The 27,559-nt window shown below is 41.7% G+C and overlaps 2 protein-coding genes and 1 pseudogene across 6 annotated transcripts; 2 read left to right on the forward strand and 1 right to left on the reverse strand.

Annotated features, from left to right (window-relative positions):
• Positions 1 to 1,002: 1,002 nt before the first annotated feature.
• LOC115739008 lies at positions 1,003 to 3,638 on the forward strand (annotated as a pseudogene).
• Positions 3,639 to 18,025: 14,387 nt separating this feature from the next.
• Positions 18,026 to 18,566, forward strand: LOC115738804 (zinc finger protein 2-like). Its single transcript, XM_030671533.2, has one exon. It carries the CDS (start codon positions 18,060 to 18,062, stop codon positions 18,564 to 18,566), a length of 507 nt encoding a protein of 168 aa, XP_030527393.1. The 5' UTR covers positions 18,026 to 18,059.
• Positions 18,567 to 20,961: 2,395 nt separating this feature from the next.
• LOC115739004 lies at positions 20,962 to 24,610 on the reverse strand. Of its 5 annotated transcripts, none has more exons than XM_048285835.1 (12): positions 24,406 to 24,610; positions 23,650 to 23,880; positions 23,318 to 23,392; positions 23,169 to 23,227; positions 22,948 to 23,083; positions 22,764 to 22,860; positions 22,613 to 22,679; positions 22,322 to 22,420; positions 22,092 to 22,181; positions 21,832 to 21,986; positions 21,630 to 21,731; positions 20,962 to 21,529 (listed from the first exon to the last, which is right to left on the reverse strand). In XM_048285835.1, exons 2-12 carry the CDS (start codon positions 23,849 to 23,851, stop codon positions 21,364 to 21,366), a joined length of 1,248 nt encoding a protein of 415 aa, XP_048141792.1. In that variant the 5' UTR covers positions 23,852 to 23,880; positions 24,406 to 24,610; the 3' UTR covers positions 20,962 to 21,363. The 5 variants fall into 5 exon arrangements, with proteins under 5 accessions (XP_048141792.1, XP_030527706.1, XP_030527703.1 ...); XM_030671846.2 differs by having other exon boundaries at positions 24,387 to 24,610; XM_030671843.2 differs by lacking the exon at positions 24,406 to 24,610 and adding an exon at positions 24,232 to 24,386.
• Between the last annotated feature and the right edge of the window lie 2,949 nt (positions 24,611 to 27,559).

A 27,559-nucleotide genomic window follows, 5' to 3' on the forward strand; every position in this document is an offset into this window, starting at 1 on the left:
AATGCTGAGATAGAACGGTTCAAGCCCCTGGGCTGTTTTGCGTTGGTGAGTAGGCGTGTGCATGAGCGAAAGAGAGAGAGAATCTGTTGGCAGTTTAGCAGTCAGGTGGTGGTGATGGGTTCATCCACAGCAGCGGTTAGGTTTTGATTCTTGAAGACGGTGGGCTGTTCCGGATCGCATTGCCTCGTACCAGTTTTCGGATTTGGAAAGGTTCGACATGTCAAACTTGGTCAGCTTTTCGACCAAAAAAAAAAAAAAAAACTTGGTCAGCCATTGCCACTCGGCGAGGATTACTATTGTCAACATTCTCATGTATTTTGATGCCATTGAATAATCCGACGTAGAAGCGTATCGAGAAACCAATCCCGCATCCAGTGTTTAAGCTTAGGGATCATATTATATGTTAGGCCAAATTTTAGAAACAACTCGTATAATTATCCATTAAATAAAACACATAAATTTAATATGTCTTATTAAGAAAGCAATTTTAGGGAGCGTATAGCTACACTTCTGCTCTAAAAATTAATTTATACTTTAAAGATAACTCGTATAATTATCCATTAAATAAAACACAAAAATTCAATATGTCCTATTAAGAAATCAATTTTAGGGAGCGTGTGGATATTACGTTGTCAAACGGATTTATATTTCAGAAATTGCGTTACCAAACGGATTTTTATTTCAGAAGCACTTATGGAGCAGGAATTCGACTTCGGAAATGTTGTCATGTGCGTTCTGACAATCCATAAGTATGGCCTCGTTAGCTGGATGATTATGTTTATAATTCTCCACCCATCTAAATCAATTTAGAGTAATGTAACATTTTATTTTATTTTATAAGTTGGTCAGAAGAAAATCGCAAGATTAAGAAGGTTAAGAACTTGGTCTGCGGTCTCCAAGTAAAACTGCGTTAAATTCTAAAAGATAACGGGAAAACATTTGTACACTTCCATTTTTTGATGTGAAGACGAAAGAAAGCTTAAACGAAGCGCTCTGGCTTTGGACATCTCTTGACTGATTGAACGCTATCGTTCTTGCAAACTGGTTTTGCGGGAGTCTTCAGGTGAAATCGCGGTCCGGAAGGAGATGCAATTCTTCGGAGGCTCCGACATCAGCCCCTCGCCGCCTGCGCCGACGGCGTCCGGGCACAATGCCGACGTGATGTACATGTTCAATCGGAACGGCGTGTGCCTGTTCTACCGGGAGTGGAATCGCCCCCTCCGACCTCAAATCGCTGGCCGCTAAGATGGATCCCACCAGGTATTCCATGCTTAAACTATGTCTTCGATCTTTTCGTTGTTCTTCCTTGGATTCCGGTCCGTCGAAAATGGGTTGGTTGGGTGGGGGTGGTTTACATGCCTAGTGTAGGAATGTAGATCTTTATGCACTGTCTTAAGAATGTATATGATGTCCTGCTGCTTGATGATCTGCTTTTGACTTTGATCCCCACGTCATTGGTCTCTCAACACTCTCCCAGATGATTAAATGAGATTAAATATCGCCGAAATTGCTGAGATGAGTGACCTTTTGAATCATGTATATTTAATTCAGGCACCATTTGATGGTAAACCAGTTTTTTTATTCGGTAATTTACTTGTTCTTCGCTAAATTGCTGTTGATCCTCGCTAATGTTCAGCGAACCTTTGATAGAAATGACTTTGAAGGTTTTCAAGTTGAGTTCGGGCTCAAAGAAAAAGAAAAATCTGAAAGAAGTCGAACCTGCAGTAGAAATTTTTGGAATATATGATATCTGCGTTTCTTTTGTTTGTGCGCATTCACAGGCTCCCTCGTACATGCAAACATATGACAAGCACATAAGACATAACTACTCGGTAACTCATTGGTTGCACAAGTTAAGCATTGCAAACCTCGAAAAACTCAACTGAACTGAACATTCGTGTAGTCACTTAGTCAAGCTCAAGTAGCTAGTAAGTAGGAGGAGTTTTTTGTACCGTGAGCTTAAAGTTGCCAAGTGCCAAGTATGCAGGAGAAGATACGGGAGAACCGGATGATCAGTGATTAACTTACACCCACTCTGTTTTTTCCTCTTGCAGTGCAGAGAAAGGAAATCTTGGGGTGCCGCAGTTACCAGGCCAGGGTTGTTCATTTCACAGTTTCCACACTAACACGTACAAACTTAGTTTCATGGAAAGTTCTTCTGGTATAAAGGTTAGTTAAACGAATTCTGCAATCTCGGAGTACTTTTCTACCTCAGATGTTGCTTATAATGAGCTTGCACTAAAAAACTTATATGATCTTAGCAAATTAGGTAGACCTGTTGAACTGAGCATTATTAATAAACTGACACCTCTAATGATATGTCTAAAGGGACCACACAATTAGAAGGTGTTTGTGGTTCCTTAATCGCATAATACAAGAGAAAAATGGTTTGCTCGTGTTAACTTCTATTATCTGTGGACTGACTACCTATTATTTATGCTCAGTAATGCAAAATGAATATGCTGAAAATCACATTGCGAGATCATCTTACTTTTACAGTGTTGTGGATTTGCCTTATGCTTCTGTTGCTTGCAACTTCAGCAAATATATTAATGTCAATGCATTCTTGGATCAGATCTTGGCTCATTAGTGTACTTATCTTTAGAAGGCTCTCACCAACCATCAATCTGCTTTTTCTTTTGTTTTTTTTTTCATCTTATTCGTCATGCCTTTGCAGATAATATTGGTTACACATCCTAGGACTGGTGATCTACGGGAAGCTTTGAAGTATATATACAGTCTATATGTTGAATATGTGGCTAAAAACCCTCTCTACTCTCCAGGAACTCCTATCAGGTGACTGATGAACTTTTTGTTGGTTGAAACTGGTTGATTAGATGACATACGTCAATGTTGATGATCATTGGTTGAAATATAGTTCTATAAGGGGCCAAAATAGTGAGATTTTTTTTTTGTCAAAAAATAGTGAGATTGTCTGCTAGAAATATCTGTCTGTTAAAATCATCAATGATACTTTTTTGTCATTTTGGATAATAAACCCTGCACTGTCCCAATGCTTTTTCATACAAGTAATCGGTTAGGTTGCATCTTTTTTTCAGTACTTTTGTGGACATGTGATTCGGAATTTGGGATGAAGACATTTCTTAGTGACCATTGCTTTTCTTTCCGTGAGTTATATTTGCATAACTGCAGAAGCTGTTATTTTCTCTTGTTACACCTTTTCTTATCCTTTTTGAAGGTGTGACCTTTTCAATACAAATCTTGACCAATATGTAAGGAGCATTTCATAAAACCTCGGTGTGGAGCTAAATACATATACACTTTTTAACCACGGATCAAGCTTAGTGGACAATCTGGAGAAATGGTTAGTTGTGACGTGCCTGCTTGGTGTATTATGTGCCTCTCTCTTTGTTTCCAGTGCTAGTCCAACTCCAATCTTCCTATGTTTGTGTATCAGCCGCTTCTTTGGTGACAGATTAACAGAGGAATTTTACTATGCTCCTCTTTCTTCTACATGAACGATCATTGCTGTGCAGTGTGGACATTACTCTGTAGCCCTCTTTTTTTTTTCCTTGTTTTACGGCTTTATCATTGGAATGCGCAAAAGTTGTTGGAAGGCGTTGATTCTCGTGTCTTAATTTAAATTTTGAGGCCGTATAGGTTTACACGAGTCAAAATACATGAAGCTGCAACCATCTGCAGTGTACTTCTGATATTGCCAGGTTATCAGTGATTGATGTTATGCAGAATCCTTTTGTCAGACCACGCCCTTCACTCCACGGGAAAGTGGGTAGTGCCTTTCCCACTTGGTCTTGATGACTGATGTTATGCAGAACTATGTGCTGCTACTAGTTTTACTATGAAAACCTTTTAGGTCCTTGTGATGCTGGAGTCTATATTTTTGGTAGGCCTGGATTGATCATCGTCATCATCGTCATCATCGTCATCATTCATCTTACTCCTTTTTATCAAATTGATGGGTGTGGATTCTGATTGGTCTTAGAGTACCAAAAACATTCAATCCTAGTATCCAAATTTGCTCGGGTGACTATGGCTTGAAGAAAAGCAAACCTAGAATGGCAGGTGATGGCCATGGTCATTTGGTAATTCATCGAGAGTAATAGGTCAGTCGTAAGATGAAAATCTAATCCCCTCTCTTTACCAAAGGAAAGGTCGTTAGATAGTGAAAGAAGATTCCATTCAGACAATGGCATGAGGGTTGTATTTGCTCAACGAAATTCGGATGCTGATGAAGGCAGGGTAGGTTTTCTATCTTTCACTTACAGTATGCCTTTACTTTTGTTGAAGTGCTTTTACTGGCTGTTCTCCAAATATCATGCGTGGCATAACCATGGTGGCATTTGACACTTGACTGAATACTTCCCTGTGCAGTGTTATTTCAATTGTCATTTAACATCTCACCTAACGTCTGTCTTCCTCAAAGTATATGAAGAAGGCACAGTCTGTTAATTCTTCCATGTTTCAAGGGTTTTGGACTTTCATGATTAATCCACGTTCTCTTTAAGTCCTATGTTTTCGTAGCCAGGGCTTCACTGTATTCCTCTCTCTTTGGGGGGGAGGGGGAGCTATAAAGAGGGCTGACTGATGCTTGCTTTATCTTTTTTTCCCTTACAATAGGACTGAGAAAGTTTGATCTGTTTAAATTCTGATTAAATATCTAATAAAGGAAACTTTCAATCTGATTACTGATTCTAAAATTAGTCGAAATGTGGTGCAATATGTTCCATTGGCCATTGGTTTGTGCCAAGTCACGTAAAAAGAAATTTTGGATTTTGGCTACTTACTCTACGTAGTAAGGTACTCACGTCTTCCTTTAATCCCTAGAAGTCTTAAAGATAGTGAATGCAAACTACTTTCCGATCAAATTCTTAGAAATTTCGGCATTAGAAACTCTCTTGTATTGCAAGACTCCAGCTTATTTCTACTATCATACATGGTGTAATTAACTACTAGTTTGATATCTTTGTTCTTCCTAAGAGAGTTATTAAGCATATTGCCCAAAGATGAGGGGGTGGTCTTGGAACACTGCCTGTTTTTCAACACACATTTGGAATCTTCTTCTCTAGGCAGGGTTTCTTTAGGTTGCTGGGATCAGGGCTTATAGTCTGAAGGGAATGAGCTTCTGGTCTTTTATTGTTGTACTGACTCTTTTTATTACTGGCAAAAATTGCTTAAACTTTGAATGTTGGTGCGCAGTGGTTTATCATCTATGGAAAGCTGGAAATAGAAGAGTTCATGACGCCAGGTTCTTTCCTGATGTTAATGCTATTTTTCGAAATGCAGTAGATAATGCAAGACTTAGACGGAATGGTTGTTAGTCTGTTACTTATGACCAAGATTAATTTGTGTCATGCTCGGCAAATGCACTAATTTTTGTTTGGCAGTCAATTGGACTTTTGTGTGGTTAGCACTTGATGTGGCCGTGTCATAGTCCTTGATGTCGTTCCGGTGAGACGAGAGAGATCCATTTGTTTCACATACATGCATAGCTTTTTCCATGGAGTTAAATGTTCTTATATGTTTGGTCAGATTGGACTTTAGGTAAGATTAGATTATGGAAAACGTGATAATAAACTACTTGGCCCGACAAAAGTCATGTAAATCGAGTTCGACCCCAAAGATTATCTCACTGAATATGATGGAAACAATTTTGTTCGCATTATGTAGTACGTGATGGTACTATAAATTTGAAACCAATTTTCACTAATCCTCTTTTTGGCAAACAAAAAGTCAATCTAATCTGCATATCGGGACATGGGATATATCACTAGTATTCAAAATTTGACAACATAGCATCGGTGTGACCTGATGAATCTTTTAGCTTGTACATGGAGAGAGATGTACAGAGCAATATCGATGAGTGACGGTGAAAGCTCCGGTTTCAGAGCTTGAGCGAGCATGATTTTTTTTTTCTATGCAGAGAAGTTGGTTTTGTGAGAAAAAAGGCCTTTGAAAGATTGAGAAAAAGAAATGAAGAGAAGTTTGCTCTTTTGACTAAAGCATCGAAAAAGAAGAGCAAAATGGAGAAGATGTCGTGGACGTCAACAATTCCACTTGAAAGATAATTAGCAGATACCCTGCCTAGTTCTAGGGTAATAGCTTGTTCGTACGGTCCGAGTTGTGCACAGCATCTTTGTCTTGTTCAAATTAGGTGGAGCGAGTCTTACTTGGCATTTACATCTCAAATCAAAACGTACAATGTGTAAATCCAATGTGGCACTCTAGAGTACCCAATACTTTCTCTGGCTTCCTAGCAACGTGAAACTCTTGTCGCTAGTCCCCCAACTTCCAACTCTCTTCAGCTTATATGACAAGTCGCGAGAGAAACCAAAGCTACGAGAACGAAGTAATCCCCGTCACGAGGAATTGTACGAGGTATGATGTCCTTGCGTGTATCTATATTACCAACAAATGACAGTAGCAATACAGAAGGCAACTCATATTGCAAGACGTGAAGGGCATGAGGATTTCCCTAAGATTGAAATTTAACATCCCAGCTCCTTGTTTACATTGCAGAGTCGAAGAAGAGAAGTGTCGAATTTGTTGAGAATAGGGACATTCGAAGAATACATCAACCCTGTAATTCTGAAGACCGCTTACAGAGAACATAAATTGTTGCCAATAGCGCATGTACGGATACGGTCGAAAGTCTGAACCTATAACTAATTTTCAGGCGCTGGGTTCGACTTTCATGCTTTGCAAAGAAGCGGAATAAAAGTCTGGAAGAGAGGATGTTAGAGTAGGACATGCAAAAAAAAAAAAAAAAAAAAAAAAAGATGCCTATGGAGTTTCTTCACACACGATCTCTCCAAACAGTGTTCGAAGAGAAGCGGAGCTGTTTGGTTTTGTTCGAGTTTCATAGCCATCCAGTGGCGCCTACGACATTCCAATCAACTTTGGAGGTCTGTAAACACATAATTGTCGACCTAGAGTTAACCAAAGTTTCACCGATATAAAAGGCATAATTAAAAAAAATATACAGTGAATTTCGGAAATTTCGGAAATATATCTGAACCCAAAAACATATCAAGAGGTCTCGGAATCCAAAAAAAATAGAAAAATTACAAAACCCTGAATAATGCTAATAGTGAATTTTGAAATTTTTATTTTTATTTTTTCTCTTTCTTTTTCTTGCGAGCCACGGCTTTGCGACCGCGGGCGAAGGCGGCCTCGCATCAGTATTTACAAGGACTTAATTAAAAATGTGGTGCCGAAAGAGTGCGGTGGAGAAGCATTGAAAGTTGCATAACCATGATTTCCTCATAATTCTATAAAAGTTACTCCCTTGTAGTAAAACCATTGATTCGTAGATATATTGAAAGTTTTTTTAGTGCATAGAAAGAGTTTGGTCCATTCTTTTTATTGCAAAGTAGGGGTGTCAGAAAAGCCCGCGCCGGCCCGACCGGGATCAACCCGACCCGACCTGGCTTAGCCCGAAAATTCACCTAATTTTCTAGCTTTTTCTGGCCGGGCTTGGTACTTGGGCCCGGTGAGGTCTCGCTGGTCCGACCCGGGCGGCTCTAGCTTTTTTTAACACCCATGTTTTCTTTTTAATTTAATTTATTTTTATTTTTCCTTTTTCATATTCTTTCATTTGATGGGTTTGTTAAGTGATTTTGATTTCAAAAAATAAAAAATAAATAAAAGAAAAAAAGAATCCGACCCGACCCGACCCGACCCGAAGAGTTGGGGCACATGTAATTCGGGCTCGGGCCGGGTTGGGGCCGGACCAAGCTTGGTACTGTTAAGTTTCGGGTAGGTTTGGGCGGGGCCGAGACCTGGCCCGTTGACACCCCTATTGCAAAGTAAGTTTCTCCCATCAGAATTGAGTAACTTTGCCGTACCGTTAATAACCTTTTAACATGAACGTAATTTTGAAACTATCAGAATTTAGTAACTTTTAGTCGTGGTTGGCAAATTTCATTTAAATGAGCAATTCTCAACGTATTGCGGGCATATTATTTGTTTATTTTTTTATTAGCCTTTTTATTCAAAAATAAGTTTTTCCCGGTAAGTGACTATTAATTTTATCATGAATACCAACTCCTCAAGGTTAGAAATAATTTTGCAAATATTCAGATGTTAATAATTTTGAAATACAATAAGTAATTTTTCATTTGAAACAATTCTTAAATGAGTAGAGAAATATTTACCATCCGAAAAGAGGAAAAACCGAGTCTTTGTCTTAAGAAATACATTGAGAAAGGACAGATGCATAAAACCTTTCCACAAGGTCGATGCAAAGCGAAGAACCTTATCGGGGCTTGATATGCCGCGAGTCATATCTTATTATATTCCTCTTTTCTTTAATAGGGAATAGCGATTCGATAAGATAAACATCCCCAATGCTATATTTTCAGTGTGTTTTCTCTGTTAAGAAGATGAGATATATGGATAGCGAACAGTTTTTTTCCTTTAGGATTTTTCTATTGGGCTAGGTCATTTTGGAGCAAGCGGATCATTTAGCGAATTTGATTATTGAAATTGCCTAAAATTTTTATTTTTGAAATTATAAGATAGAGACTATAGAGCAGCACTTGGTGTACTCTGTCCCACCGTACAATGGTCAGGTGGTGGTCCCCAATGTAAATTGGACCTTCGGAGAGGGTCCGTATGGAGCCGTCCAACCAATCATGGCCGGGGAGTTGGTCCGCCGAGAAGAATGAAGAACAAACCGGGCCTCATATTCCACCGCGGTCACCACCACCGTCAAGAAGTTTCCGACCACCTGGGATAACAAATTGCGGAGACGCCCCCACGACTTTCCTTTGTAAGCAAATGAGGGATATGTTTCACGGGGAGAAGCGAGAGAGAGATTTGAATAATAGAAACAAATATTCAGTGGCATCAAAGCGCCATGTCGGCGGTGCATGTGACGCGTTTTTATCTAGTCAAATCCCACCCGTGGTTTGACTCGTGGAAAAGTATTGTAATTAAATAAAATACCATGCTCCTCGCTCGTGTAAGAATTGGACAAGATGATATTACTTTATTTCTTACAAGTATTCAAAGTACAGGATAACTAATACTTTATGGAAAGTTATCAGCTAGAATAAATGTAATACAATATCTATCATAAGCTATGACTTTTATACATGGAAAAATAAAATCCTATGTACAAAGAAGGACAAGTATTTGTTAACTTTGAAAACTCTCACTTCACTTGCCATGAGTATCAAAATTGCTTGGCTGGTCTTGATCTGATTGAGAGCAATCTTTAAAATTGCTTTGCTATTGAGATATACTTTCTCCAATACGCCCCCGCAAGAGAGGCGTTCCATCGCGAATGCCGATCTTGGACCATAAATGAGTAAACCGTTATCGTGCAAGAGGTTTTGTTAGTGCATCCGCGAGTTGATCATGGGTAGACACGTGACCCACCCCGTAACATACCTTTGATTGAGAGAGTAACCAAGAAAGATACAAGGTTTCGATCAATTTTCAAGTTTGTGTTTTGCATATGGTTGATAACACAAACAACCAAAAAATCGAAGTTTCGAGTAATTTGGACATGAGTTGAATAGAGACTCAAAAGGAGTTTTGAGTCCTAAGACCTGTGTAGACAGACGATTTATAAGAAATGTTACGGCTTGAAAAGCGTAAGACCAAAATGACGATGGAAGAGACGCTTGATGAAGCAATGTGAGACCGGTTTCAACAACATGCCTATGATGACGCTCAACAATCCCATTGTGTTGGAGGTGTTTGTAAATGTGTAATCCCATAATATAAGAAAAATCCTTTTAATTTTTTATACTCTCCTCCACCATCAGAATAAATTGATACAATGGGATTTTGAAAGTACTTTTCCACCAGCTTCTTGAATTTTGGAAATAGAGAGAAAATGTCAGATTTCTATTTAATTGGGTATAGCTAGATATATTGTTCTCTTGATTAGCAACGCAAGTGCACGTATCGAACAAGTAATAAAGTGATGAATAAAAGTATCGTTCCCACAGAGATTGTAGACAAATCAATCAAATTACTTACTAAAGGTGAACAATTCTCAAATTTATCTAACCAATTAAAAATTTAACGAAGGAATCAAAATTCTAAAGAAAAATAAATTAACCGAGGCAGAATGCACAAACTAAACGTAGAAATTTCGAATATAAAGAAGCAAAGAACAACGTATTTCTATTAAGGATAAAAAAAACGTTAGAGCATCCGATTTCACTTAACCAATCAAGATTAATTAACCAATCTCGTCATGCAATCAAATTGAATTCATAGTGTGATGGTAGAACTTCTTAATTTAAATCACTATCCTTGATCCGGTATAGCGACCCTACTTGGATTTAGCAACCCACACTTGTTCCATGTGAATTTAAGTAAATCCAAACACAGTAAGATCTATGAACGTTCCCGGATTCAATAAACCACCCTCGATTTACATAATACCGAAACCACACAAAAACTTAAGATATCTCTATCTATAATGAATTCATGGCTATATATCATAAAGCACTCGCATGGAATCTCCTTTCGGTCTCAAACATGCAACAAAAATCATTCAAGTGGTGATCAAACACTTAAAAGCATTAAGAACATGATATATAACTCCCACATATGAATTCTAAAATTGCATAAACGAGTCAAGAAAATTAATCAATCATAGTTAAGCTACATCGTAGCTCTAACAAGAAGTAGTCTAGAACATAATGAAGCTTAAATTAAAAACGATGAATAAACTAAACATGATGAAAAACAAGAACAAGTTCACCAAGAATAATCAAGGATTGACTTTGAATTCGCCTTCTTCTTCTTCACTTGGCATTCGGCATTGAAAGGAAGAATAGAAGCAAAACCCTAAACGTCGTATGATGTGAACGTCTCCTCTACCTCTCTTCTTCAAAAAATATCACGTTCTTTTTTCTGCATATGGCCATCTTCTTGTTTTGAAAAAAAGAAATCTCGATCACACCAGAATAGGATTGCAATCAAAGATTCTTCCCAAAAATAGACTTCTCTCAATAATAAAACTCCTAATTTAGCTTGGATTTTGAATTTCTCCCCAAGAAAAGCTTGATTCTCGTTGATTTCAAATTTGCATGGCTGAAGATCGAATTACCTACAAAATCAATTAAAAATAAATAAAGTAGACATCAAATTCAATTGAAACTAAGCAAATATTAAGTCTAAAATAATAAATAAACTCTATATAAAATAGAGTTATCATATATGTGGTATAATGATCCACAAAAATAACATAATACGAAAAACCATCTATTGATTTCACTATAGTGGGACCCCGGACGTTAGTGTAAATGAGATCAAGAGGTCGTCGGCTAGACAATGTAGAATCACCAAACAGAAGTTTATGACTTTTATTACATTAACACGACTCACAGAAAATCTAGAACTAGACTTGGAAAGAGAATGAATTGACTTTCACTTGAAAAGAAACTCTAAGATATGATGAGAGGGATGACCAAGATGTGGATGCCAATCACTAGAGGATGCACGGACACCAATCATAATTGAGGGTGGTGTATGAGTGACATGGAGGGAAGATGGAGGTTCATAAACATCATTGTTATTCAGGCCTTGTGTGAGAGTCACCCCCGTGCGCAAATCCTTCACCAAAAAATGGTTGGGAAAAAATTCCACGGACGTTTGGTTAGTCTTGCAAAACTTTGAAATAGATATCAGGTTTATACTAATATCAAGAACACATAGAACATTCGATAATAAATATGAAGCAGTGGAGGAGGAAAGTTTAGTTGAACCTATGTGTGTTATTTGCAAACCCGAGCCATCACCAATAACGATTTCGTCCGCGCCTTCATAATTGGAATGCAAAGAGAGATTTTCCAGGCTTGAAGTGACGTGATGAGATGCTCTAGAGTCCATGAGCTATCCTTCTTTGGCTTGGTGAGATAACACTATGCTATTTGTAGTAGGAGGAGAGGAGAAATATTGTTTGGCCTGATAGCATTGCTTGGCCGAGTGACCTACCTGTTCACATAATTGGCACCCGACTCAAGCTTTTTGAATGGGCTGGTTATGATCATAATTATTGCTCCTTCTCCAATGAGGTTGTCGCGTAGATGGGTAGAATTTCGAACCTCGATTCGAAATATAGCCCCGATTAGTGTTCTTGTAAGAACCACTGTTGGAAAAATTTGTAGTGATAATAGTCGATTCACCCCAACTCTCTTCCCTTTTTAGATATTGCTCGAAATTGACAAATTTATCATGGAGTTCCTTGAAGGAAATGGGTGATTCATGTGCTCTAATGGCAATAGAAATTTCCTTGAATTTGAAGCGAAGCCCATTTAGAAAGTGTATTATTAAATCATTATCACTAGTGAGAGAATTGATGATGGCAAGTTCATCGGCAATACCTTTGACGACTTGCAAATACTCAGCTACTGATCGAGTATCGCGTTTTGTGAGCATTAAGCTTTCCTTGAAACTCATAACATGCGAACGTGTCCTATTAGCAAAGAGATGCGAGAGTTTGTTCCACGCCTTATGTGCTATTTTGGCAGAAGCAATGAGAGGAACGATTGTGTCTGAAGTGGAAACAATGATTGCATGAAGCAATAGTTGATCTTGGCGTACCCAATGAGAATAAGATGGATTGACGGTAGTTTTTCCATCGGTAATGATGGTGCTAAACAGACACAATAGCGTTCCATCTACATGTCCCATTAAGTCGTAGCCCAAGAGCAGAGAATTAAATTGAGCCAACCAGGACGGATGATTCATCGAAGTTAACTTGAAAGATAGTTGCACAGCTGCATTGATCAATACAAGCATGGTGGCGTTATTTGAAGAAGGGCCGGTGACTATCGTAGGAGTGTTTGAGGATCCTTCTGCCATTGAAAAAAAAAATGAACGATATGCTTGTGAGCAAGTAGGCTCGATACCATGTAAGAATTAAACGAGATGATATTACTTTATTTTTTACAAGTATTTAAAGTACATGATAGCTAATACTTTATGGAAAGATATCAGTTAGAATAAATGTAATACAATATCTATCCTAAGCTATGAATTTTATATATGGAAAAATAAAATCCTATATACAAAGAAAGAAAAGTATTTGTCAACTTTGGAAACTCTCGCTGCACTTGCCATAAGTATTGGAATTGCTTGGTTGGTCTTGATCTAATTGAGAGCAATCTTTAAAATTACTTTGCTGTTGAGATATACTTTCTCCAATAGCTCGAATGCTCCTTCCCCAACTCCACTTCATCGTCTCGCTCTTGCCTCCCCATTCCTCTCATCAACGCCTTGCCCTTGCCAAGACCCGGACCCGACCCGCCTAAACTCACCCCTGAAGGACCCATCGCCCAACTGGAGCAACCGCCTTCCCAAGGAGACGATCCTCCTCGATGGCTCCAACTACGAGCACGAGTTCATCGTAAAGTGTTCCCAAGCCTTACAAGAAAATGACGTTCCGTGTCGTTGAGATTGAGCGCAAGGAGCAACATTGGAGTATTCACATTAGTTTAGAAAAGGCCTACGTATCGGAAAAGGAAAATGGATACGGCAATTCGAGCTCCGTGCTAGGAAGGGCCGAATGGGACCGGATCGAATGCATACTTCCATGTATCCGCTCAGAGGAAGATCTTTTCGTAGCGGACGACCCTCGAAACCATAATTTAGTGTAGTAAGAACTCTTAGGCGCCCATGTCCCGGACTTGTTAAGGTAGGCTGAACTGCTGCTTGCGGTATCGTTCTTTTCCCATAAAGCGACTCACTGAATAAATTGCTTGTGGAAATATCAGTCACCAAAGCCAGCCTTCCGTCAGAGGAGTGCTCAAGAACAACGACAATGAAACAAATCAAACTGCTTTCCTTGATACTCGTATCGCCGCGGCAACTCACCACTCGACTAACGAAGGAAGCAGGTTTAGATTGCCGAAAGGCAAAATCGATGTATTGTTGTTCTTATATGTAAGGCTTGAAAATGAATTCTGGAAAGATTTGATTAAAATTCTCCCGGGAGATGAAATTACTCTCTTGAAATGACGACACATCACCACAACCAATCATAAAACTAGAGGTGATAAGTGCTTGGACGTGCCCGTGGGACGCCAGTCTTACATGATCAGGCCTACAACAAAGGCATCTCCACGACGACACCACTATCTTTAAGGTGATTATACACCTTCGAATGGACGGACTTACGCAGCCTTTTGCCACGCCTGGGAAAAAGCATAGGCTCCAAGGTCGAGCCGAGAAAATCCTGTCTAGATTCGCCCGTAAAAACATAAAAAAAAAAAAGAATTTCTTTACACGACCGATCTGCTCGGTCCGAAACTACTAGTCTAAGATCTCTTAGTCTTGTTGCAGGACTACAAGTTGAGCACACACACTTTTGAAGGGGATTCCAATCTTCAATGTGCTGATAAGTCCAGGACTTACTGGCAAAGTCTCTGTCTACTGATCTACTGAGACTTTAAACTAGTAGACAACTTTGAAGGGATCAAACGTTAAATTATGGTGACAGACAAAACTTGACCGAATATTTCCATAATTAGCTATCTGCCCTACCTGCTGGTGTACCCTCCCTTTAGTCCTCAAACTGCTAGCCAAGCTCAATGAAAAGATGGGCGACACAACTCGGCCTGCACATCATAGGAACTTGCCAAAACTTGCACCGTTTCTCCAACCTTTGGGCGACTCCTAGAAAAGAACAACCCTCCTAAGACCAAACCATTTGAGGAAAAAGGCTGCAAAAACACCCCCACGATGCCCCCCCTCCCTCAGATCACACGTCCCTAGTTTCTTCATCCACGAGAGCCACATCTTCTCCAAGGAACTAAAAAAAAGAAAACTTCAACTTTTTTTGTTCAAGGCCTTTGGGATTGGCCATCACCCAATTCAGCTCTTCTTCTTCGTTTTTTTTTTTTTTTTTGACAAGATGCCATCTTTTTTTGTTCACCAATCTCGTCAAAGGAATGTCACCAGGAAGGGGGGAAAAGAAACTCCCGACAGGAATTTGAGTAGGGTACGTGTCCTCTAGTTAGCCCCAGGGACGGTTCTTGTTCTGTAATCCCCATTCGATGCTGATGGTGGGAGTGAGAGTAGACTGTTTTTGTTGTTACTCTCAGGCTTTTGTTGTTTTCCTTTGGGGGGACTGTTTGATCGTGACCCCACGATGGAGGATCATCCTCAGTCGAGTGTAATGATCCTAGGTTGGTCACTGGACATGACGGCAGTCCCTTGGGGCCTCGCTTTTGAGCCCCTACCTTAGCAACAGGATCCGTCGCCACATCACACGTCTCTCTCTCTCTGTCTCTCTTTCTTCAAAAGGTGAAACTGACCTGGTTTAATGAAGCCCTAATGAGGGCAATGAGTGGAAAATACTAATTAGGGATTCTTAATAGAGAAAGAGGGAAGACAACATTTTACATCCCGATTAAAAATTTTACTTTTCAATCTCACGATTAGCGTCTTGATACATCATCTCTTTTGAACACCACTATTGCAAAAACTCACAAATATGCTTGTAATAAGTGCGAATCTATCCCTTAAATATAGATTACTTTCTTCGAATGGATTACAAATTAACCCGCACTTGTCTTTCCTCTCCATCGTCTAATCCTTTTTTTTTTTTTGTTGTGAAATTTCGTTCCTACTCTCTCTCTCTCTCTCTCTCTCTCTCTCATCCTAGAACATGCATCACTTTCATCTAGAATTAAGTACTCGCGATTGAAAAGTTTTGTGTTAAGTAAAAGTGACAATTGTCCTTTTGCACTTTCAAGATTGGGAATGACTCTATTGAAACAAGAGTCTTCCTGATAGACGATTGATAAATACACTTGAAAAGGACCTACTTTGTCTTGTTTATTACTGTCAATCTCCTCGAGCGCGAGACGAGACGCGGAAAATTGCAGACATTATTGGCCTAAACGATTTCGATCAACTCCGAATCATATTGGATCTTGAACCCCTCCTGCTAAAGCATATCTCCTGTCACTTAAATACAAGGTTGCAACGGCCTGCACAATGCACATTGAGATAAAGTTATGTACGTGACTGTTCCGTCTGAAAAGACTTGAAACTATTGGATGGAGGGGGAAGGGGGGGAGTACATGGACCAATATAAAAGCTCACTGTAACTCAAGTGATGGAACAAGGGATATGTTTGCATCAACAAAACAAACTCATCACCTCTCACAAGCTTTTGGGAAGTGCAATGTGTGCTTGTGTGGTGTTGAGGGGGAGAAAAGGGTCGAATGATGGAGTAATTGGAAACTAGGATTCTGCCCTTTTCGAATGTGCAAATAGGTAGTATAGACCAAATCAGCAGAAGAAACAAAACGAGTGAAACCTATCTGAAAGCATGCCATAAGTGGGACGACTTTTCCTTTATGCATACCCGGTTCAAACATTGGATGATTGTGTCCACATTTTAAGGAAACGTATTGTCCTTTGTGATGCTCTCTCTCTCTCTCTCTCTCTCTCTCTCTCTCTCTCTCTCTACAGGATCCCACCACAAATGGTTGGTATGAATGTGCTGCTTAACAGAGTGGATTTCATCTAGGGGGGACTCTCTCCAATAGTCCATACGCTAAGTAGTGTCATTCTGAAAGAGACGCGAAATACTTAAATCAAGAGCACCCACTTCCTGAAAAAGTTCTGATTTTTATTTTTCTGAGGAGGAAAAAGATAATAAAAAGACCAACTTTGCAAATCCATCTTAAAATGTCATGACACGGCTCCTTCTGGGTGGGTTGTCTGCACTTTCATTGTGATGCGACATCGTTCGGATATTGAACGTGCAAGAAGAGAGAGTTAAGCCTAAGAAGAAGAGAGTTAGACAATGATGATTGTGACGCTAATGGAGGGTGATTATTGTCGGTTAATCTAGTTTGGGTGGGGAGGTCTGAACCGCGTGTGATGAAGGCTGACGAACAGATTCCGCAGGTGGGGGATTGGCGAGAAGGTGGACGAAGGAAAGCGTTCGAAAAAGGGTGGAGGTTCAGCCAATCCCTCCTCGTCCACGCGTCTGCTCGTAGCCGTCTCTCGCCGTTTCAGGCCGAGCAGCGTATGAGGGGAGACAGAGGGAGACGTGGCCGTACCACAGTTGTAGAGAGAGAGAGAGAGAGAGAGAGAGAGAGAGAGAGAGTTCATGTCCTTTCCTGTCATCATTCCGTTTCGATACGGATTCCAATTCCCATTTCTTGTTTGGTAATTCCATGGAGATCCCCGCACATTCTCTCCCCCTTTCAAGTCCTTGGCTTCTCAAACTTAAATAGTGGGGTGGTATTAGACTCAAAAGATTAGTCATTTTGGTACCTATAAACCTCAATAAACAGCGTAAGTACATCAAATTAACTGTTAAACTTCAATGGGGGCGATGAAAATTTATTCCTTGTTAAAATTGAGCCCGTGCGAATTCGGTTCCTTTGACGGATCAAAGAAGGAATAAAAATTAGGAGAGTTGTATGGTAAACCTTTAAAGTTGATAATGGATCATGCTTTCTTGCAGAAAAAAAATGATAGGCAAGATGAATCGAGCTAAAACTCGAACTGGCTTGAACTAAATCGGGTAATTTCGGCCCTGGCCTTGTTTTTCCTTATCACGGGTCGGACTTATAGATCGCGACCAAAAAAGTCGAGCCCAATTAGGTCAAGTTGGGCCAAATTAGTCCTATCCGCTCGATCATTTTACACCCTTATTTAAATTTGAAAGGTTGAGGTCATAGATTGTAGAGAAAATATTCCAGACAGAAATTTAAATGAGATTACTCACATAGAAAGTTTCAACGGGACAAACATCCTTCACAAGACCGATGAATAATTTGTTATCTTAAACCACTTAACATATAGGTTTTGAAATTTGTCTACAAAAATGAAAAAAAAAATAAAAAAGAAACCTTGTCTCTAAAATAAAATTAGGGAAAGTTGAGAAAAAAGGATTCCTATTTTATGAAACTTCTTATCCGGAAGCCGGGGTCTTTTCGTCCTTCCACACTTAAACCCCCATTTAAACCCCTCTCTCCTCCTTCCTCTTTCGCCTCTCTCTCTATCTCTCCTTCTCTTCTTCTTCATCCTCTCCTCCTCCTCCTCTGCAAACTCAGAGAAGTAGTCGTTAGAATCCACTGGAGAAATCAATGGCGGACTCCTACAACTTCTACGACTTCCTTAGCCACACATCTCCTTCCTCCAAGCCAGCTTCGAAACACACCGGCCACCACCACTCCAACCCCAAGCTGCCAATGCACCAACACCCCGTCAGTTACCCTCCTCCTCCGCCATCCCAGCCCCCTTCTCCGCCTTCGCAGCCGCCGAGGGTCTTCTCGTGCCTATACTGCTCGCGCAAGTTCGTCACCTCCCAGGCCCTGGGCGGCCACCAGAACGCCCACAAGAGAGAGCGCGCCGCCGCCCGCGGCCACCAGCCGCTCCTCGTTGACGTCGTGCCGGGCCGCGGAATGCCGCCGCCAGCGCTTCTCCCAACGCCTCCTCAGCCCGCATGGCTCGACCCTCTTCAGACAGTCCACGGCCACAGCCCGGTTCTCCACGGGTTCGTGGAGATGAGCTCCCCAATGGACTATGGCGGCGAGGATGACGACGACGTTGATGACGACAGAGTAAACCTCGACCTCTCTCTGCATCTATAGAGAAAAGAAGTGAAAAAAAAAGAGCGTCCTTTCTGCTTTCTTCCCTTAAAACGACTTCAGGACTTTCTGGGTTTTTCAGTTTTTGCTTTTTCTTTCTTTCGGTTGGAGGTTGGAGTACATCGAACATGTGAAGAGACCAGGGTTTGATATGTCTATGCTGATTGTTGATGAACTCATTGCACATGATGATACTCTCCGAAATAGGAAATGTCAATCAAGTCGATGAACATGGTTCATTCCTTCCCTAATTTTCTGCAACTCTGATGCATTCCGTCGCTCTTTTTATTCACCTTAAAAAAACTCAAAACAAGGGGAAAAAGAACCAGAAGATAGAAAACGAAAGTAGCCATATAAGTGGGTTTTCATATGCACGTTCTTCTTCCTCTTCTTTCTTTTCTCGACGATTTACGGAACTCCGCTGTTTCCTTCCTTCGTTTTCTGGCAACGATGGCACACAAGGGAGTCACACAGTTCGCGCTACAGCGAGCCACCGAAATCTCTGCCGATACCTGCAGCAGAGGCGGAGGGAACGTTCAACCAAAAAGTGTTGAAGCTCTCGATCGTTTCTGCAGGTTCTGACGGGGAAAGTTGCAGGAGGCTCGAAACACACACCTTCTTTGCTTTGAAAGTCTCTTTGGGGTTCACGAATCCCTCGCTTCTTTTCATCGTATGATCATCGGATCTCCACCCGGATCATGTCGCCGAACCGAAGGCTTCAAGTGTGATCTGCGTCTGCGGATGTGGATGCATGTTCGTATTAGGTAGTTGTCTTTTCTTTGCTGGTAATTGTAAATAATTACCTGGTTTATGCATGGCCAGAAAATAAATTTTCCAAAAAAATTTAATTAAATAAAAAAAAAAGTGCTTTTCCATCGAGGAAGGAAGTGCATCTAATGTAATATTATTACAGCACTAGCATCGGCCACGTCCTTTTCTCTTAGGCTTCCTTTTGCCAAGACGTGATGATCTCGTAATTACTTCGGCTAAGCTTAATTTGTCACGTTTACATTATGTCGATCTTGGGCATTTTGACTACACATTGCTCTACAAGTAAAATTAATCTTTGCTTGTGAAAAATCCAGCTAATAAGTCATTTACTTTTTTTTTTAACCAAAAACCAAATTTATTTCATTATAATGGGAACAAAAAAAAACTCCGCGCGTTAGGACGAGTACCATTTTCTCATAGCTTTAGCTTTCGCGACAATTGGATTTCGTTTCGGTCCGTCTTCTCATCTTGTTCGACACACTCATTCCATCGGTACTTGTTTATTGATGGTAAGAAAAAAATTATTTCTTTCATCAAGCATTGTCGGGTTAAGATCAAGCACTTGAAAATTTTTCTCAGCCAAGTCGCCCCTCCCCCCCCCTCCCCCCCCTTTTTCGTAGTTACAATGAAGCCTAGTAAACGGCATCGCCGCGTGCAAAGCGTCTAGCTATTTCCTTTGACAAATAATGCAACGCGTGAAACTAAACCGATTTTTATCCCGGCTTAATCAGACAAAAAACGAAAAAATCTGCTTGTCTGTCTCTTTCTATTGAAGTACATGAGAAAATACAAGCAGGGGCCCTTTTATACTTAGTTTAGTTAGGTAATACAATTAAGTGAATATTCTAATTAATTAAACTCCGTCACTGAAAAGATTATCCCATTTGTTATTGTGAAAGGGAAAGAAAAATAAAAATAGAAGATGGGGAGGAAAGGGGAGTTGGGCCGACTCATGGTTGAGGCCCATCCAATTCATCTCTAGAAACAAAGAAGCAAACTCGAAGTCGTGGGTTGCTCAATTCGATGAGGGTTAGTAAAGATTCGATCCTTTAGATTTCAGCGTTCGTCCAATTGGGTCCTCTTAACTTCTATCTTGTAACTTTCTGGATTTGCGTGATTTGATCCTCTAAGTTTTAATTCGTGTAATCAAGTACTTTAACTTTCTTAATTTGTGCAATCAAATCCGTCAATCAACCATCCGCGTCTAAATTGTCATGTCAGTTAACGGCGTGACATTGCCTATGCGATAGAAAATGACACATAATGCTCATTATGACGCCAAATGAGCATAAATCAATCGAGAAGAAAGCAATGCACCTGATTGCACAAATCAAGAAAGTTAAACGACTTGATTGCACGAAATAAAACTTAAAAAGACGAAACTACACAAATCCAGAAAGTTAAAAGACTTGATTGCACGAAATAAAACTTAACAGGGCATATAATGCTGAAATTTCAGGGGACTAAATCTGTACTTCGCCTCATTCAGTAATAAGGTTAAAGCAGCCACATCGCGTGCGGGTGGACCAAATTCTGAAATTCCATATACCGGCCTATGGATTTGATTGCTCATTCAGTCGGAACAAGGTTAAAGACAAGATCATCGGTAGCAAGAGGAAGGAGAAGATCCAACAAGCATCATTCTTAGTATCATAAACTTGTGACATGACCATGTTAATAGTCAACCAGTCCCCTAATTTACAAAGGTACGGCGTAGTAACATTGTCCCGAGTACAGAAGCCGATCCAAACCAAACCGTCAAACAAACAAAAACTCGAGCAGATTGCTTTGTTGGCTATCTCCAGTATATGCATAGGCTTATGATTGCTGAAGGGGCTGTCTTGAGATGATTGCTTGAGTCAATTCTTCACAATCTCACCGGTCATGAAATAGGTCCTTTCATGACAGATTATTGCTTGATGCTATGTGTTGCTCTCCTCAAGTATATCTATCAGCTCCTCTAAAACTCTCGTGGAAAGTGAGTAACGAGGAACGGTCGCAGGTTCGGCCGGTCATACAAGCCGAGTCCTCAAGATTCGATCTCGTCTTCATAATCCTTGAGGTGTTCTTTGAGGGTCTGGCTTTCGATCTCCCACTTTCCACAGTCCCACACGGGATCGATCTCGGGTAGTTCGTAGTCGTCAGGTCTCAAAGACAACTGAAACTCGGGCAGGTCCGGCAGAGTCTGCAGGGCCCTGTGACACCAAAATAAGAAAGAGTTCTCTGAAATCATGACACGAATCGCCCAAAGCTGTGTAATCTGTCCGGAATGCGAGTACTAGGAAAAGCCCTTACTTTTCTTGTTCTAAAAGGTATCCATACGTTTGTGATTTCCTCGACACGACTTCGGGAATCTTCTGATATAAGTACTTCATTACACCCCAGAGCGGAGGGATCCTGTTGCCAAGGGAAAAGAGGAGCCAATCGATGACGAATGGGTGCAAGAGAATAAGGAAAAGCGACATACTGGAACTAAGGCAGCGTTGCGGAAACCAACCTAGAGACGGGAACTGCAAGGCAAAAGCTTAGGCATGCTTTCTTGCTTTCTGCTAGGAGTTCTTCAGCGGCCAGAAAACAAAAAAAGGCGCTAACATGACAGGACGGTTCGTTTGCCTTATCAACGATTTGTCCATGGTAGTAGTAAGAGGCGGCCTGATAATTTTCACAGCAATTAGACTTTGCACTGCTGCACAATTGACGTGGACCGAAGTTCTTTAAATTGAAGTGAAAAGAATGAAAATACACAGAATTAGGAACCTTTGCTTCGAGGTATTTCCACTTGATGAACAGCAGTTGCTTCTTTCCATAGCCGTTACTCAGATCACACTCGGACAAGCAGGTATAAGCCTAACCAACAGAGGAGAGACCTCATTCATAATATAAATTAAATTCGTACTACGATCAAATAAAACGGAACAGCTTTTCTACCAAAACGATGTGGTTCGTCAATCCAAAGTTGAAATGAGGCAGCACGAATTCTCACAGACCTGGCTAAAATAGGTTAATTGCTCGCACGCCAACCTCCTCTTGACCGACAAGCTGGCTGTTTGGCTCTCAACAGCCAATCCCAGTTGTATTTCAGTTCCCTGAATGTGTCAACACAGTACACGAGCATGAGCACACTAAAATATCTACCTGCATTTGAGCTTTTTAGAATCCTATGATTACCGATTTTCCTTCGAACATTGCCATATTTAATTACACAGTAAAGAGCCTGTACTAAAATTTATTCACCTGAACCCACCTCAGTTCTGGGATCTGTAATGCAACATATTTACCTGGCCTAGAGCTTGAATGTATGTAGCCTCCAGTACACCGTCCTGCAAATCTATTGGCAATCTATCCCTGTCGAAGAAGATAGCCCCGAAACATCATATAAGTATTGAGCGTCAAAGACGAAAAATCCGGGATTTGGGTCAAGTGGCATACTTTAGCCCGGGCGGGATGTGTATTAGTACCTCCCGGATGCAAAAGTCCAAGTACCCAGACGCCTTCAGTAACAAGTCGACAGCATTCCTCTTGCAATCTGATATAAAAAAAAAAATTCCATGCAAATTAATAAAGATAATGGTAATCAGTAATAGCTGCTCAGGCAAGAATTCAAATCCTGTACCTGCAGAAACAGTCCTCACTTCAGAGCCAGGACAATCCTTGGGGATCATCAGCGAATCCGCCTCGAATAGTGCCACCATGGCCATCATGTGAATGATGGACAGCAATTCTAACCAGGAGTTCGCCATGGAGGATTCCTGCTCATCAAATTTTGGCCCTGCTTATCACTTACAACTCAAAAGACAGAACTTAAAGGATCCAAAATCTACATAAGCTTCTTACTTGCCATCCATCGCAAAGGTTTTTCCACTTAAATTCCACCGACTCAACGAGACCGTGTTCTGCAAATCAAACCCGTAGTTGAGTTGGGCAGAGTGAAGTCCAGCAGCATTCACATTGCAAAAAAGAGGTTGCAATTGCAAAATACAAACCTTTCTTTGTCAGCCCAATGACAAGAGACAAGTATTCCTCTAGAGGTCGTTTCAATTCATTGGCGGCCGATCCATCTAATTTCCCAAAAAAAAAAAAAAAAAAAAACAGAAATCATTTCACTCTCTGCAAATGCTATGAAGGTGAATTTTTCATCAACTGGCTACAATCTCTGAAACTGAAACAGAATCAATCATGGTACTACTCTTTTGATTCTAATCTAAAATTCAGAATCCAATTAAAACTTAACCCTTGCCCCAATTCCTCATCGATCAAACAATGCCGGAACTTTCAAATGGTGTTGCGATCAAAAGCAATTTCTAAGAGCACTAACCAGTGTCCTCTGCTAGTAACAGTATCTGATTCCGCAGCGCTGACAACCTATCGACGAGATACCGGGGGACCAGTCCTTTGAGAGCCCTCTGAAGATTGGATTGGACCGGCACTCGCATCGAAGGGACGAACACGGCGATTTCCGGGATGCTCAACTTCTTCCTCCTCGTCCCAACCATGCAAACAGAAGCAGTGCAACCCATTGTTTCGGCAGCGCTCGCCCTTCAGCATCCTAAGCAAAAATCAATCATTCAAGCTTACCCTTTTAATTCCATAACACAGCAACATCGACTTGGAATGAATTTTCTATTTTTCTTTCCCTGAAGAACTAGATTTTGTGTAAGCGTGGTGGTGCAACTCTATAGGGGAAGAGCACATGAAGCGACCGAGAAGTCCGACTATGCAAACTCCAAGCAAACTTCTACTTTTATGGTTGAAGAAGCATTAAATGGAGGTGAAAAAGAAGCATCCTTCACTATGCATTATGATCATCTGGGTGAAAGCAAAATGACAGGTGAAAAAACAAGAAGCAAGAAGAAAAATAATGGCAAAAACAGCACAGAGGATCTTGAAATTGTCTTACTGACAACACGGTGTGGGAGAGAGGACAGAGATGGCAGTGACGCTTCGAGGATGCACTGAAAGAGTCGAGACCCTGCATCCCATAAGGCCCAGAGGGAGAGGGAGAGAGAGAGAGTGAGAGAGAGAGAGAAGCTCAGAGATCGAGACGCAGCTCACATGGCGGAGACGCAGGAACCTGAAGCAAGGTACATATGCCAAATTTGTTTAAAGGCAAGTCGTTGAAACTTCGATCAATCAGCTGCTGGACAACTCAACTTGGGTCGCTTCTTTAATCCAGTTTAATCCCTCAACTCCACCTTCGCGTGATTGGTGTGAATCCTTGCTTCGTACAGTTGGTTTTCTGATCGATTTTTATCTTCTTTTTACTTTAATGGGGCTCTTGAAGAGGGAGCTGCGACTTCTGTAGTAAGCATGTGGAAGATGGAAAGATTTTAAAGAGTGGGACCATTCTTGACTAGTGGGCTGGAGTGATGGGCCGAAAAAACAAGTGGCGCCCGGCGATTGGTTGACCGGTCTCTGCTTTCTCCCATGAAATCTGGGCCCCTGATTTCCCCCGTATCGCTTTTGCTGATTTACCTCTTCAAGTGTACTCTTTTTGGTTTTTATGACCATCTTCGAGTGTACTCTTTCACTGCTTTTCTTTCTTGGTGCGGACTTATTATCAATGTACACCGAACGAGGGGGGCGTTCGATCAGATCGGTATATTTGGACCGTCAGATCTGATAAGATCCGCGTTGAGTTTTAATGGTCCAGATTCAATTTTGTACATACTCTAACTAGTGTAATAATTTCTTACGCTGCATATGCATAAAAGGATGGCATCTACAAGAAGTGAGCGTGTTCAGTCTTTCGTCGCCCCATAATTCACACTCTAATTTAATCTCGGAAGGAGCAACTGTGGATCGGTGCATCGTCTAGAGTCATCTTCAAATGCGGGGCCTTGCGTGCTTTTGGTACACGCTTTGTGCATTGAACCAATACATATAACCATTAGTCCAATGTAAATTGATAAATGAGTTGTGAATCAAAATTGCACATTCGCAATTCGGGAATCGATAATCGAGGCGTTCAGCATAACATCACTAATTGGAAGACCTTTCACATTTAGACATAAAGAGAAAAGCTTAGGTGCCACATACTTTACGGCTAAGGTTGTGATTTCTTAATTCAATTTATACTGTGTGAATTTATAGCATAGTGTATAGGTCAAAAACCACCTCTTTCAATAGGTCAAAGAGCAAGGAACTATGATACATTCGCTAAACAATGTCCATTTGGAAAGGAAGAGTTCCTATTTGGCAACCGGTGATGACTCGGCTTCTCTAGCAATGAGATCCTCAAGACAGGTCGAAAAAACTTGATGCCTGTTTTGAGGTATGGTGTTCTTTGCTAAGTTGCCGAGCTCACGTCGTCCATGCTAGACCCCGTTTTTTTTTTTCCTTTTTCTTTTTTATCCTATGGTCCGAAAATGGGGTTTGGAATAATATCTAGTGGGGCAACAAGGTTCATTTAAGAAACAAAGTATTTTGGAAGCTGCAACGATGTTGATGGATCTATTGAAGTAAAACTTTGGAGCAGAAATTAGTTGAAAATAAAACAGATAGTTTCATTTGAGTTCCTAATTGAAAGTTTTCTTTGCTTGCAACGTGCACAGAGATCTCAAGTGAATTTTAGAGATCCTAAAAGATTTATAATGGGAAAATCGTATCACCTTGAGCATAAATTAATCCAAACTAAAAGTCCTAGCAAGCTTAGCTTGCTATTGACATAATTAGCTCTTGGATCCCATCGCTCGTCATCTCATCATCTATAACCTAAATAAACCAAGGAAAGAACTGAATCAATCAACCACGGCGAGGTCCCGGTACTCCTCGCCTGAGATGGCAGCCTCCATGACGGCCACGGGGCTTATGTCCCCCTCGTCATCCAGGAACATCTTCATCAGGTTCTTCGAGAGCCCGCTCACCAGCGCCACCCCCGCCTGCTTCGCCGCCACTGGCGTCAACCTCGAGTCCCTCAGTTTCCAGAACACGATCTGTGGCACCGCTGCCCCGTACCCACGCTCCCCGAACTTCCTCGTGATAGCCTCATAGTCCGTCTCCCACGGGTTCGAGGACGCCTGGTTGAGCTCCATGTCGCTGAACACAAACACCTTCTGCACCATCTCCTCAGCCCTCAGCTTCCCTGCGGTGGCCACCTCTAGTATCCTATCGAACGCCCTCTGGAAGTCAGTGTCCGTGCCCCATTCCATCCTCCTGATGAATTCGGTCTTGGAGCTCAAGCCGTCACCTTGTATCGCATGGAGCTGAGGGCGCGAGCTGAATGTGATCCCCCTGCCCTTCCACAGCTCTCGGCTGAGCTCCGACACCAACAGCCCGAGCGCCACCGACACCTCCATCAGAGTGCCCTCCATACTCCCCGACACGTCGCACACAGCGATGCAGTTCTCCAATTTCCCCTCCCTGGATAGATCCTCACCATCCGCTTCCACTGAAGCTCCACGACCTCTCCCCCGTCGGGGTCCTCGAGTGAGGCTACAATCTCATGAGGGAGCAGTGCGCCGGCGGCGATCGTGGCCTTCCCATACTTCACGTCAACCAGGTAGCTCTGGAACCTCTCGTGGTCGTGCTTCAGGAACTTGTTCTTATGGAGTTTCATGGCCACGGAGGGGACCCGGTTGCACGGGATGTCTCCCCACTGCCCTGCACTCATGTACACCTCCGGCAGCTCCAGGATCCTCCGGAGTGGGACAAGGGCGTCCTTCCGGAGCCAGTCCCGAACCCTGTACGGGTAGTGCGCCTCCTTGAGGCCCTCGTACTCAGGGAACCGGTTTCGCGGGAAGACCAGCTTCGCAATGCTCTCAAATAGCAGCGTAGCCAGGTCAAAAGAAGAGTCTAGTGACGGGCACCACTTGGGTGCGAGGCTGATCTTGTTGATCTCACCGGATTTCAGGAACTCCAGATCGGCAGTCAGGCAATTCGCGAAGTGCCCAGACACCTTGTCGTGGAGGAACCGGAAGTCCCCATCGTGCTTGTATCGCTCCAGGAGCTTCGCGGCCATGGCGATCCTCTTCTTGTTCCCCAGCTCGCTTGCCTTCCGCTTCTGCTCCTGGTCACGCTGCTTCAGCTCCCGGTCACGCGCCGCCGCGATCGCAACCCTCACTTGCTTGGGCAACGAAGACGTCGCCGCCCCCGAGCTATTTCTCCCCTTTTTTCTTCTCGATTTATTGCGGCAGCTGAACACTGAAATTGATAGCAATCCCCGCCCAACTATGGTGCCTTTCCGCTTCAGCTCCCGGCCACGCGCTGCCGCGACCGAACCCTCACTT

The sequence above is a fragment of the Rhodamnia argentea genome, chromosome 1, assembly GCF_020921035.1.
Source record: "Rhodamnia argentea isolate NSW1041297 chromosome 1, ASM2092103v1, whole genome shotgun sequence".
Lineage (NCBI taxonomy): Eukaryota > Viridiplantae > Streptophyta > Magnoliopsida > Myrtales > Myrtaceae > Rhodamnia > Rhodamnia argentea.